Raw genomic sequence first — 12,418 nt, forward strand, 5'->3', positions numbered from 1 at the left:
TGTTTTCTGATGAATGGTATCTGTTGGGGAGAAGGGACTGAGGAAGGGAGCCTGAGCTTGGTGAGGAAAAACCACTGCAAAAATATCTCATGGCTCCAAGAGCCCAACTTGCATTATGAATATCTCACATGTCTGAGTAGAATGACAAGATAGGGTACAGATTCAAAAGCTGTTCTAGTGAGTAACACTGTTGTACACTGTGGTCTTTGTGTATCCTCTACAAGCATGATTGCTCACTGTTGCATGTGTAGACAGCCTAGAATACTTAGACCCAAGGTTGCCACATAATGTGTTTGACCCACCAGCCAATCTGCCTACTTTGCCAGCAACAATGAATTTATTTTATATTGTAGGCCCATCCTTACAATGGCCAAAGCACACCAAGAAGTGCCAAATTGAAAAGTGATTCTGGATTGACAACCTGGGCTGGTTAAACATGTCCTGGGATTTTGAGTGCCTTTGCAGTACAGACCTGGGGAATTTGGGTCAAATTCAGATTGAAGTCATGCAGACTGTGTTGCAAAAATGACCATTTAATTAAATATGACTGGCATTTCCCTTCTGTGTCTTTTGAACCATCTCTCACATCCGGCTTTGTTTTTTCTCCTAGTGGTTAAAGTGCCGCAGAAGACCTTGCTGATGGATGCACTGAAGGAGGAATCTGAGATCGTGTATGACTTTTGCATGTGCAACCCCCCTTTTTTTGCCAACCAGCTAGAAGCCAAGGTAGTGTACCGTATGGGTCTGGTGGCTCAGTGGACTAAGAATCCAACCCAGAGCTCTGTGTTTGACCTGCTGGTCACAGTTTGGAAGTCTACCAAGTCATCTCAGTCTTCTGACCCTCCGAAGGTGATAACATGAGTACCCTTGAGTTGGGTGACAGAAAACGTCTGTGATTTCAAGAGACCAGAACGGATGAACATACGCTTTACACGTTATATTACTTCAGTCTTCAATTTTTATATTTTATCAATATTTTGTTTATAAACTTTACTGGTTTCAGAATAATGAAGCATTCGTTCATGTTTAATAGCATGTTAAATAATTATATGTACATATTCTCTTTGGTGGAACAACTAAAGTTGTCCTTATTTGTAAACTCTGATGTAACCTTAGTTCAGTTCTGCCATTGTACGATTCAGGTTTCTTCGGACTGAAATCACCAGATCACATTTGCCCACTAGGATTCACAGATATAGTGCTGAGCTTTGGACACAAAAATGTGTGGCATGCAATCCCTCATTCCCCCACACCCGAAGACGTGTGCGTAGTGCATGAGGCTGAGTAAATCAGCATATTCCTTTGTTTACTATAGTGTTCTTTGTACTGTCTCTTCAGTTGGTTCATGTAAAGGACAACCTCATCACACCATAGCAGACCCCTAGAGCCGGAGCCACTGCACCACTATTGTGCCTAATGCATTGGACTTTCATTGGGCCTAAAGCACAGCCATCTATGAACTATTAAAACACAGTAAATGTTACTGTCACTCGCATATCATTTCTTTTACATCATCGCTAAGGCTTCCCCTTTTCCTTATAGTATAATAGCATTTTGTTTAAAGAAATTCATTTATGAATGTATATTTTATCTTGTTTCCTGGACAGGGGGAAAACTCCCGAAATCCACGTAGACCTCCTCCAAGTTCTGTTAACACTGGCGGCATTACGGAGATCATGGCTGAAGGTGGAGAACTGGAGTTTGTCAAGAGAATCATCCATGACAGTCTGCAGCTCAAGAGAAGACTGCGGTGAGTGATCACAAGAACAAGGTTTTTGGGATAGAATTCAGGATTTCCAAAGCATTCACTTACGTGCCCATGGCCCAGCTTTTCAGGGTTTACCTCAGCAGCCCAAAGCATGATCAACAGCGTTTCAAATATAAAGTCTTAGGATGTTTAGCTCCCTAACAATCCAGCCTCCTAGCGGTTTCCAGTTTACTGGCTCTAATGGATATTTTTCCTCACAGATTCCTTACCTTAGGAACTCTCCTCTTTGGTCTCCTGATTGATCTAGAAACTTTGCCCCAGCAGTGACTCCCCAGCTCTTCCTGGTGGTGTCTTAGAGCTCCAGCGGCGACTCCACCTCTGGATGTGACATCTCCAAAGGATATTTGGCAAGATCTGGACTCCACGTTTTTGTAAATTCATCAGCATTTAGAAAGTGATTAGGTCAGCTGTCTTCACAAGAGTCCTCAGGCTTCGAGACATTTCTCTAGTATCTGCATGTCGTGCCTGTGATTGGATCACAATGAATGCTGATTTGAGCGGCATCTGTGCACCCAAAGGCCATCAGGGAGAAGTTCCATATTATACTAAGCTATTTTTGGTTAAGACCTGTATGGAGATGCCAAAGCATTCTCCGTCTCCTAAAACTAATTTAGCCTCCAGGAATCTTCCTTCTAAGAGAGCTTCCCACAATTTAAAAAAAAAGCATCATATAAAGGAGAAGTCTTCTTTTTCCTCGAGGAAACAGTTACTCTCCAGGGACTGTTGGAAGTCTTGACACCGTTCTCTGACTCTGGACTCTTCCTCATTGTCAGATAAGATCTTGGCGTCGAAAAAGATGAGGCCAGAGTTTACTGGTCCTCTGGCTGACCCCAATGCAGGTCAGTGACTTTCAGCTTGCAATGCTGGATATTTTCAGGTAATGTCCACCTCTGTTTTGGCTACTTCCCAAGGGCGAAAACACTTTTGTGCTTTGGGCTTGATGACTCAGTCGACTCAGACCCCAACACTTCCTGATGTCACATTTCTATGTGCTCTGGCCCTGGTGCCTGAGACAAAGGTGAACCTAGCTAGGGAGTTTCCCTCCAGCCCTTCAGGCATTCCTTTGGCGCCAATGCTGTCCCCGGAGCTGACTTAGGTGCTGACCAAGATTTCAAGACAGAATTATCAATATGGCAACAGAGAAGGTATTGTCTAATTTTAACCACATATCCTGCCAAGAGCCCTTTATCGGGGTCAGAGGTTCACCTGTCTGGAAGACATTTGTTACTCTGATTCAGATGTCTTGGCTGTGGAAAGTAAAGGCTATGGCTGCATGGGCTATGCGGACACCGAAGCTGCAAATCACCTTCCAGTTTATAATACAGATGCTGACATAGATCTTGATTTATCAAATGTGAGTGGCTTGGATATGTCACTAGGAAGTAATATGCCCTACCCCACTGGGCCCACCTCAGAGTAGATTTATGACTTCCATTGGAACGTGGAAAAAGCCTTAAAAGTGACACGCCCTACAGCTAAGTAAAAGTCTGTAATTCTTACAGATTTTGAAGTCCTCCTAAGCAATAGCAGAGCCATTTTCTCCTGTTAATGTGCATCACATGTTCGCCTGTGAGAATCCCGTTTCTTGCCCATCAGTCCACAGAGAAATTGCCACATGCAATAGACCTGCTCCGGATGACACTCACATTGTGTTTTCTCACCCAGAGAGTCTGTCTGTTCAGACTTCGCTGCCAAAACGCAATCACCATGCCTTTCCAATAGCACCCCTGAACAGGGATTCCAAGAAACTTAACTCCTTAGGTCAAAATGTTTTTCCTTGGCAGTTTATCCCTCCACGCTGCTAATGCCTTATGCCTCCTATACTGATATGTATGTGCCTTGTGGGAGTTGGAAAAACGTACAGTTGTCAGCCTGCTGGACCATATGTCAACAATCTTTTCTGACTCGGGAAATGATGGTCTAAATGGGTCAAAACAGCTCATGAAGTTGTGGCCTTTACTCTGCGGAAATCTTTGCATGATATATTGGTGCAGCTGACAATCTGTATCAACATGCCTGGATGCGTTCCACTAGCTTCCCAGGAGATACCGATGCTACGCTTATGGACATGCCTTCTCATGGCAAGTATTACTTAGAAAAGAAGGTGTAACGCCAGTTACAGATACAATGTGTGTCCTAAAATTAATATTAATACTGACATTGATTTACATTCCTGATTTGCATTTGCCTATGTCATTTTAGATGCTCTTTTAACACTGTAATTTTAATGTGTATAACATGTTGTGTACTCTTTTATGGCTGAAATATTGCCGAAATAAAGATTTAAAGAAGAAAAGAAGGTGTAATATGGTTGGGGACTCCCCCCAAACATGGCCGACGACGGAGACCAGGGGAATCGCTGACGGGGATTTCCAGACTTCCTGATGGGCGCGCCAATTATCGTCAGAGCAGAGTAGTTGAAAGGGAGGTGGCCGGAAGATTGCAGGGGAAGAAGAACGTCCGGCGAACACTGGTTCGGCGTTGTGGGGAAATCAAAGGTAAAGGAGCGGGACACAGGAGGAGGCGTAGCAAGAAGCGCGAGGTTGCCACCGTTAAGAGAAGAAGCCATGGACAAGGACTGCAGAGGAGGGCAACAGAATATCAGTCACTGCCGATGCAGGAGAAGACAGGGATGTGGAAGACTGGCAAGATTACACCGGTATTCAAGGCGAGCAGCCTCAAGATGCCAACGCTCCGAGTTCGAGCCAAGACCACAGGTAAGTCCCGCGTTGGGGTCTTTGGGGTTGGTGGTGGGGCTTATCGACCTAAAGGGACCCCTTTTAAGGATAAAAGAAAGGGAAAAGAGCGTCAAGAGAAAGGAAAACACTCCCTCACATTCCCCTATTTATATTTGTTTGTTGCACGAACCACAGGTGTTGGTGACGGTCCTAACAAAAGAGAAAAAGTCTCAATGAGTCTCTCACTCTCTCTCTCTCTCTCTCTCTCTCTCTCTCTCTCTCTCTCTCTCTTTCTCTCTCTCCCCCCCCCCCCCCCCATTCCTCTGGTATAGTCCTGAACATTAGACCTTGGACGGGATGTCGTCATAGTCAGACAGTACCACTGGGCAACTGAGGAGTCCGTCTCAGTCTAAGGACTCTTATCTAGAAGAACTTCATATAAACCCATCAAAGGACTTTGAGTCATCCTTACTCTCTTTACAGAAGGTTGAGTCCTTTCAGTAACATTTTAAGTACAGCAGGTCTAAAGATTCATTTCATTGGAGCTATTATGGACGCAGGGCTTTTCTGAAACGCCTAATCGAGTCCTGGACAAAATGAGGCTATGATCCAGATTTAATCTTTTGAATCCGGTATCAGAGAGAGCGGCTCCTTGTGGACCACGCTGGGTGGCACATGCAAGCTTCTGCAGTGGGATTTGAGGTCCCAGTGCAAAGGGAACATGTCAGTTTGCATTCAGATGAGCGCTTTAAAGAAAACTGAGTAACTGCTACCCCTTGGTCTTTCCACACAATTTTGCCCTTTTCAAGGCACTGATAGTGATAGGGGATTTAGCTTCAGCCAACATCAAGGCCCACCACCCCAACAGCAGGCACCCCAGTCCTTTCAGAGTTAAGGAATCTCGCAGACAATGCCTAGGCCAATATGGGAAACAAATGCCCCAGTCACTCCAACAGCAGCTTCCAAGACACTTTACTTTGCCTTAGTCATACATGATGAGAATCACAAATTTTCGCCGTGAGTGGCAAGCAATAGCGCCCACCACATAGTACAAAGGGGCTACGCACTGCCAGTCCTGTACATCCCTCTGACTATTTTACCTACATCAGAGCCACTTTCAGAGAAACATTTGTCAATTTTGCTGCAGGAAGTACAAGCTCTTTTGAAGAAAGGAGCCTCCTACCATTTCCTATAGCTTTTAAAACAGGGAAAGGCATTTGCCCTATTTTAGAACCTGGACCTTCAACTTCTTCCTAGGAAAGGACACATTGAATGTGCTCATACTGGACCAGGTTCTCTCTTTCCTGGATCAAGGAGACTGAATGGTGGAGTTTGACCTGAAGGATACATATTTCAATGTCTCCGTCCTGCAGGCCACAGACACTATCTATAGTCCAAGGTGGGCCACAAGCGTTTTAAGTTTGCTGTGCTCCATTTTGGCCTCACCAGTGCCCCTTGGTATTCATGAAGGTGATGGCAATGGTCGGAGCGTATCTTCAGAGGTTGGGAGTACAAGTCTTCCCCTGCCTCGATAACTGTCTGCTGAAGGTGGGCTAGCCACAGTCAGTCGTAGAGCACCTTCAGATGACAGCAAACCACGTTACATCGTGGGAGCTCACGATCAATGTGCCAAAGTCACACCTAACTCCTTCGCTGTATTTTTTTCTTCTTAATCATAGTCAACCTAGTTATGGTGTACTTTCAAGATTTCACTCTGTGATGAGTCCAGGGCATTCGGTCTGTGATTCCTATGTTTCAGCCTCAGTCCTGGGTCTCACTGAGGATTGCTATGAGGCTTCTGGGGCTATTGGCTCCATGCATCTTGCTGGTTGTTCATGCTTGATGGCATATGCACACTACAGTGGGATCTAAAGTCCCAAAGGGCCTAGCACCAAGGGACTCTGTCGGATTCCATTGAGGTTTCTGAGGAGGCTGCAAAAGGTCTGTAATGGTGGCTGATCTGCTGCAATTGACTAACTGCACTCTCCCATCCTGAGCTGATATTTGTGACAGACTTGTCATTGCTGGGTTGAGGAGGTCATGGAGAGGTGGGTCTCAGGGGACTATCCTCTCCAGCAGGGACCTGCCTTCACTGCAGACCTACTTAAGTTGGGGACCATTCACTTAGCATTGAAAGTCTTCCTGCCGTCCATCAAGGGGAGACTGGTTTAGGTCTTCATGGGCAACGCCAGTGCCATGTGGTCTTGCAACAAGCAGAGGATAGTGAGGTTCTTGACTTAGTGCCAAGAGGCTCTGTTCCTCTGAACTTGGCTTAATTGTCAGGGCACCTCTCTGATCCTACACCACCTGGCAGGATCTTCACATGCCAGGGTTTACTAGCAATGTCTAGTGGATCATGAATGACAACTGTACCCGGAATGGCACAGGATGTCTTCCACCAATGGGGAGAGCCCTAGTTCTATCTGCTCTCCACCGCCGATAATGTGCAGTGTCAACACTTTTGTGTGCTTGAGTGCCCAAGAAGGCTCTCTCTCTGAGACTCATTCTGCCCGAAGTGGAGCACAGGGCTCCTGTATGCCTTCCTGCCTCTACTTCTCCTGTCACAAGTTCCAAAGAAGGACATGAACGACCGGGCCCAAGCCCTTCTAGTGACCCCAGATAGGGCCAGAAGAGTGTGGTACATGGAACTTCTGGGCATGAGCATCTGTCCTGCAATCCCTATGCAAATGAACACCTCCATGCATAGAGATTGAGCAGCAGCAGTTGAACAATCATTTGCTCAAACTCCCAAAGTATTGGATGTCATGCTGACGGCCAAACGTTTTCCTATGATATAGTCTATGCCAGATGCTGGGACAGGTTTGTGGCGTAGTATGGCACCTGTAACACAGACCTATTGCAAGACAAACTGTCAGGTGTGTTACAGTTTTTTTGTCTGTGACCCAGCAAGGACTTGTTGTGGGCACTATTAACGTTCTTCTGATTCATCTCTGTCTTTTAGCATTTAGTGGACTAACCATCCTTGTTCAAATCACCTGATGTGATGCGTTTTGTCAAAGGTTTGATGCACACGTTTGTCCCTAAACCGTTTGTGATGCCACTACGGGACCTTAATTTGGATCTTACTTTCCTCATGTGCACTCCTTTTGTGCCGTTCTACATCTGTCCCCTATGTCTGTTGACCCCAAATATGTTCTCATTGTGATAACTTCAGCATGTCGCATGAACATCAAGCTCCGGCAGTCCAGATGCCTTAAATCACCACCTTTCTGGACAAGCTTGTGCTTGTAACAAGAGAGGCTTTTCTCATGAAAGTTGTTACTTCATTTCACGTAGGCAATCCATCACTCTTTCAAAGTTCTTTGCCTCTCCTCACCGTTGAAAAGAGGAGGAGAGACTTCACTGTTTGAACCCCAGTTTTTATATTGATCGTACCATAAACACTCAGAAGAACACTTTGCTCAGATGGATAGTCCTCTGTTTTAAAATCTGCTATGCGATGGTGAAGAAGCAGCTTCCAGAAGGATTAAGGGCCCATTACACCAGGCCCAAGGGTGCCACTACTGCATTGGCATGTGGACTGCCAGGTGGCAACATGGACATCGGTGCACACGTTCATGAAGCATCACTGCCTTAACAGCAAAATCCTACAGGAAGTACATTTTTACTGTTCAGTCCTGCTGTACTTTGTGATCTCAACTCCTTGCTCCTGCCTCGAGTGGTCGCTCCCCTGCCTGCTTGCTGCTGAAAGGCGGTATTGTGCTACAAAGCTGAGTGATTCATTGATTGTAATAGCGCCATAGCGTTTCAGCGTTTCAGAGTTGCGGTACTTTATATTTGCATAGCGAAAAGATTTTAGAGCGTGTGAGCATTTAATTATTTATTTAAACAGCGCCAGGAATCACTATCATTTCCCACCGCCTGGTCACTGCTTCACCGGATGCTTGCTTGGTCGCTCCATTACTTTCCTGCATTGTGTAATTGACATCGTGTGCTATCGGCGCCCTGCTCTGCCCTCCCCTCCATTTTGGCTCTGTTACTGTTGTTGTTGTTCCCTTGAGCCCGCCACGCCTCCCAGCTGAGCCGCCCTCCCACTAACAATATAGAGCGCCCTCTGACCTTTGTGCTCCGTGATCCACTCCTTGCTCCTGCCTCGAGTGGTCGCTCCCCTGCCTGCTTGCTGCTGAAAGGCGGTATTGTGCTACAAAGCTGAGTGATTCATTGATTGTAATAGCGCCATAGCGTTTCAGCGTTTCAGAGTTGCGGTACTTTATATTTGCATAGCGAAAAGATTTTAGAGCGTGTGAGCATTTAATTATTTATTTAAACAGCGCCAGGAATCACTATCATTTCCCACCGCCTGGTCACTGCTTCACCGGATGCTTGCTTGGTCGCTCCATTACTTTCCTGCATTGTGTAATTGACATCGTGTGCTATCGGCGCCCTGCTCTGCCCTCCCCTCCATTTTGGCTCTGTTACTGTTGTTGTTGTTCCCTTGAGCCCGCCACGCCTCCCAGCTGAGCCGCCCTCGCCCCTCCCCCTCCACTATCCATATATGACAGTTGTTCCCGCGCGCAGCGTTCACGCGCAGCGCCCGCGCCCAACCCGCGCCGAAGGTGCGCCAAAGGTAAGCCCGTCTACGCCCGTCCGCGCCTGGACCGCGCCCAGCGCCAGACCCCCTGCCCCTCGCGCTGCCCAGCCCCCCCGCATTACCTACGATGCCGCCTCCCTCCTAGCCCTTAACCCCGGTCGCGCCCCCAACCGCGTCCAAGCCGCCCCTGGACAAACTCACGGTCCTTTCTCCTGCTTCTCCTGCAAATTCAGCGGCACCAACAACATCTCCACTACGACCACACCACAGATACCCGACCCCAACCACCTACAATGCATCTTGCTCAACACCCGATCGGTCCACAGGCACGCCATCGACCTATGGAATCTACTAGACACCACTTCTCCGGACATCGCCTTCCTTACGGAAACATGGATGAACGCTTCCTCCGCACCAGACATCACCATTGCCATCCCTGAAGACTATAAGATCACTCGCAAAGACCGTACCAGCCACACAGGAGGAGGAATCGCCATCGTCCATAAGAAATCCATCCGCATCTCAACCAGCTCCGACGCCAACCTCGCCAACTCCGAACACCTTCACTTCCAGATCCACACCGACCCCAAGACCACACTCAGAGGCACACTCCTCTACAGGCCACCAGGACCCCGCGCAAAATTCAGTGAAGACATCACGGACTTCATCACCCCACACGCGCTCCCCTCCAAAGAATACATCCTTCTGGGAGACCTAAACTTTCACCTCGAAAAGATCAACGACCACAACACCGCCACCCTCGTGGACAACCTCGCCAACCTCGGACTTAAACAACTGGTCACTTCCCCCACCCACATCGCAGGTCACACACTCGACCCCATCTTCACCTCCAGCAATCATGTCTCCTTCAGCCACACTACGGATCTCATCTGGACTGACCACAGCTGCGTCCACTTCACCTACAACAAGCCCAAACCCACCAACCACCTCCAACCAACTCTGCAAAGAAACTGGAACAAAATCACCACGGACCAAATCTCCGCATTACTCCTTCAAAACACCCCAGCCCTCTCTTCTAACGTTAACGAAGCCGCCGCCAACCTCACCCTATGGCTATCCAACACCGCTGATACCTTAGCTCCACTGAAAAAACGTCAAAACAAACCCGGCAACAAGAAGGCCTCATGGTTCAACGATGAGCTTAAGAAATCCAAGAAACTCTGCCGCTCCCTCGAAAAGGCCTGGAAAAAAGACCCTACCACCAGCACCAAGGACGCCTTCAAAAACGCCACCCGTACTCACCACCAACTAATCCGAAAAGCCAAGAAAACAGCATTCAAGGATCGACTTGACAACAACGCCCACAACAGCAAGGAACTTTTCAACATCGTCAAGGAATTCTCCAATCCCTCGGCCAACTCCAACGACATCACCCCCTCTCAAACCCTCTGCGACTCCCTAGCCTCATTTTTCCACAACAAGATTGCAAACATCCACAACAGCTTTGACAACCAACCCGGAAACCAACCCACCCCACCATCTGCTGTACACCTTCCACCCGTGAACACCCTTAACGCCTGGAACCCAATCTCCACTGAGGACACCATCCGCCTGATGAATTCCATCCACTCAGGATCCCCCACAGACCCATGCCCTCACCACGTCTTCAACAAAGCAGACTCCGTCATAGCACCGCACCTCCGAGACGTCATCAACTGCTCCTTCAACTCCGCTACCTTCCCAGAAGACTGGAAACACGCTGAACTCACTGCCCTTCTGAAAAAACCCACAGCAGACCCCACCGAACTCAAAAATTACCGCCCCATCTCGCTTCTTCCATTTCCGGCCAAAGTCATCGAGAAAGCTGTCAACAACCAGCTCGCCGCCTTCCTCGAAGCCAACAAATCCCTCGACCCCTCACAATCTGGCTTCCGAGCAAAACACAGCACTGAGACCGCCCTCATCGCAGCAACAGACGACATTCGAACTCTACTGGACAATGGAGACACAGTCGCCCTCATCCTCCTTGACCTCTCTGCAGCATTCGACACAGTCTGCCACAGCACCCTTTTACAGCGCCTCAGAAACATCGGGATCCAAGGAAAAGCACTTGATTGGATCACCTCGTTCCTCACCGGAAGAACCCAGAGAGTCCGCCTTCCACCATTCAAGTCCGAGGCCTATGAAGTCATCTGCGGCGTACCACAAGGATCCTCACTCAGTCCCACCCTCTTCAACGTATACATGAGCCCCCTCGCGGCCATCGCACGCCATCACAACCTCAACATCATCTCTTACGCGGATGACACCCAACTTATCCTTTCTCTCACCAATGACCCCAGCACCGCCAAAACTAACCTACACGAAGGAATGAAAGAAGTTGCCGAATGGATGAAACACAGCCGTCTGAAACTGAACTCAGACAAAACTGAAGTACTCATTCTAGGTACGTCCCCCTCTTCATGGGACGACTCCTGGTGGCCGGAAGCCCTCGGAAAAGCACCCATCCCGACGGACCACGCACGGAACCTAGGCGTCATCCTGGATTCCTCACTCTCAATGAACAGACAAGTCAGCGCCGTATCCTCTTCCTGCTTCAACATTCTTCGCATGCTCAGAAAAACATTTCGCTGGATCCCCACCGAAACAAGGAAAACTGTCACCCACGCTCTGGTCACGAGCCGACTGGACTACGGAAACACCCTCTACGCAGGTACTACCGCAAAACTCCAGAAGAAACTCCAACGAATCCAAAACGCCTCAGCCAGAATCATATTAGACATCCCACGCAACGAACACATCTCTGGTCACCTCAAAGACCTCCACTGGCTACCCGTCAATAAGAGGATCACTTTCAGACTGCTTACCCACGCACACAAATCACTCTACGACATCGGACCAGAATGCCTCAACTCACGTCTGTCCTTTTACACCCCCTCCCGCCAACTACGCTCTTCCAGCCAAGCCCTCGCCACTATCCCTCGCATCAACAAGACCACCATGGGAGGCAGATCCTTTTCTTACCTGGCTGCTAAAACATGGAACTCTCTCCCCGCATACCTTCGCCTCACCCAGAACCACCTAGCATTCAGAAAGCAACTTAAAACCTGGATATTTGAAAGGTAATCCTCCTCCCCTTCCTAAGCGCCTTGAAACCCTATGGGTATGTAGTGCGCTATATAAGTTTTGTGACTTGACTTGACTTGACTAGTATCTATTTTAAGGGTGCGGAACCTGCGGTTTGATTAAGTATCCACCAGAAAGAGGGTTACCAAAGTTAAGTAACTTGTTCTTTATGTATTCCCTTCTACTCCTTCTGTTTACTGTCCTTCAGTGGGATTTGAATCTTGTTTTGACATTTTTGATGGAATACCTGTTGGAGTCCATGCACAGTTGTCAAGATGGACTATTTAGGCTTGTTAGTTCTCCTATACCTGGTTAGGTTGGTCGCACTCATCT

General features: G+C 47.9%; 1 protein-coding gene across 1 annotated transcript in view; it reads left to right on the forward strand.

Annotated features, from left to right (window-relative positions):
- METTL16 (methyltransferase 16, RNA N6-adenosine) overlaps positions 1-12,418 on the forward strand; it is a 388,563-nt gene that overhangs the window by 183,925 nt on the left and 192,220 nt on the right. The window contains exons 5-6 of the mRNA XM_085649941.1: positions 611-726; positions 1,608-1,750. Coding sequence (XP_085506067.1) covers positions 611-726; positions 1,608-1,750 — 259 coding nt within the window. The remainder of the gene's footprint in view (positions 1-610; positions 727-1,607; positions 1,751-12,418) is intronic.

This window comes from Triturus cristatus, chromosome 3_2, assembly GCF_964204655.1.
Source record: "Triturus cristatus chromosome 3_2, aTriCri1.1, whole genome shotgun sequence".
In the NCBI taxonomy this organism is placed as follows: domain Eukaryota; kingdom Metazoa; phylum Chordata; class Amphibia; order Caudata; family Salamandridae; genus Triturus; species Triturus cristatus.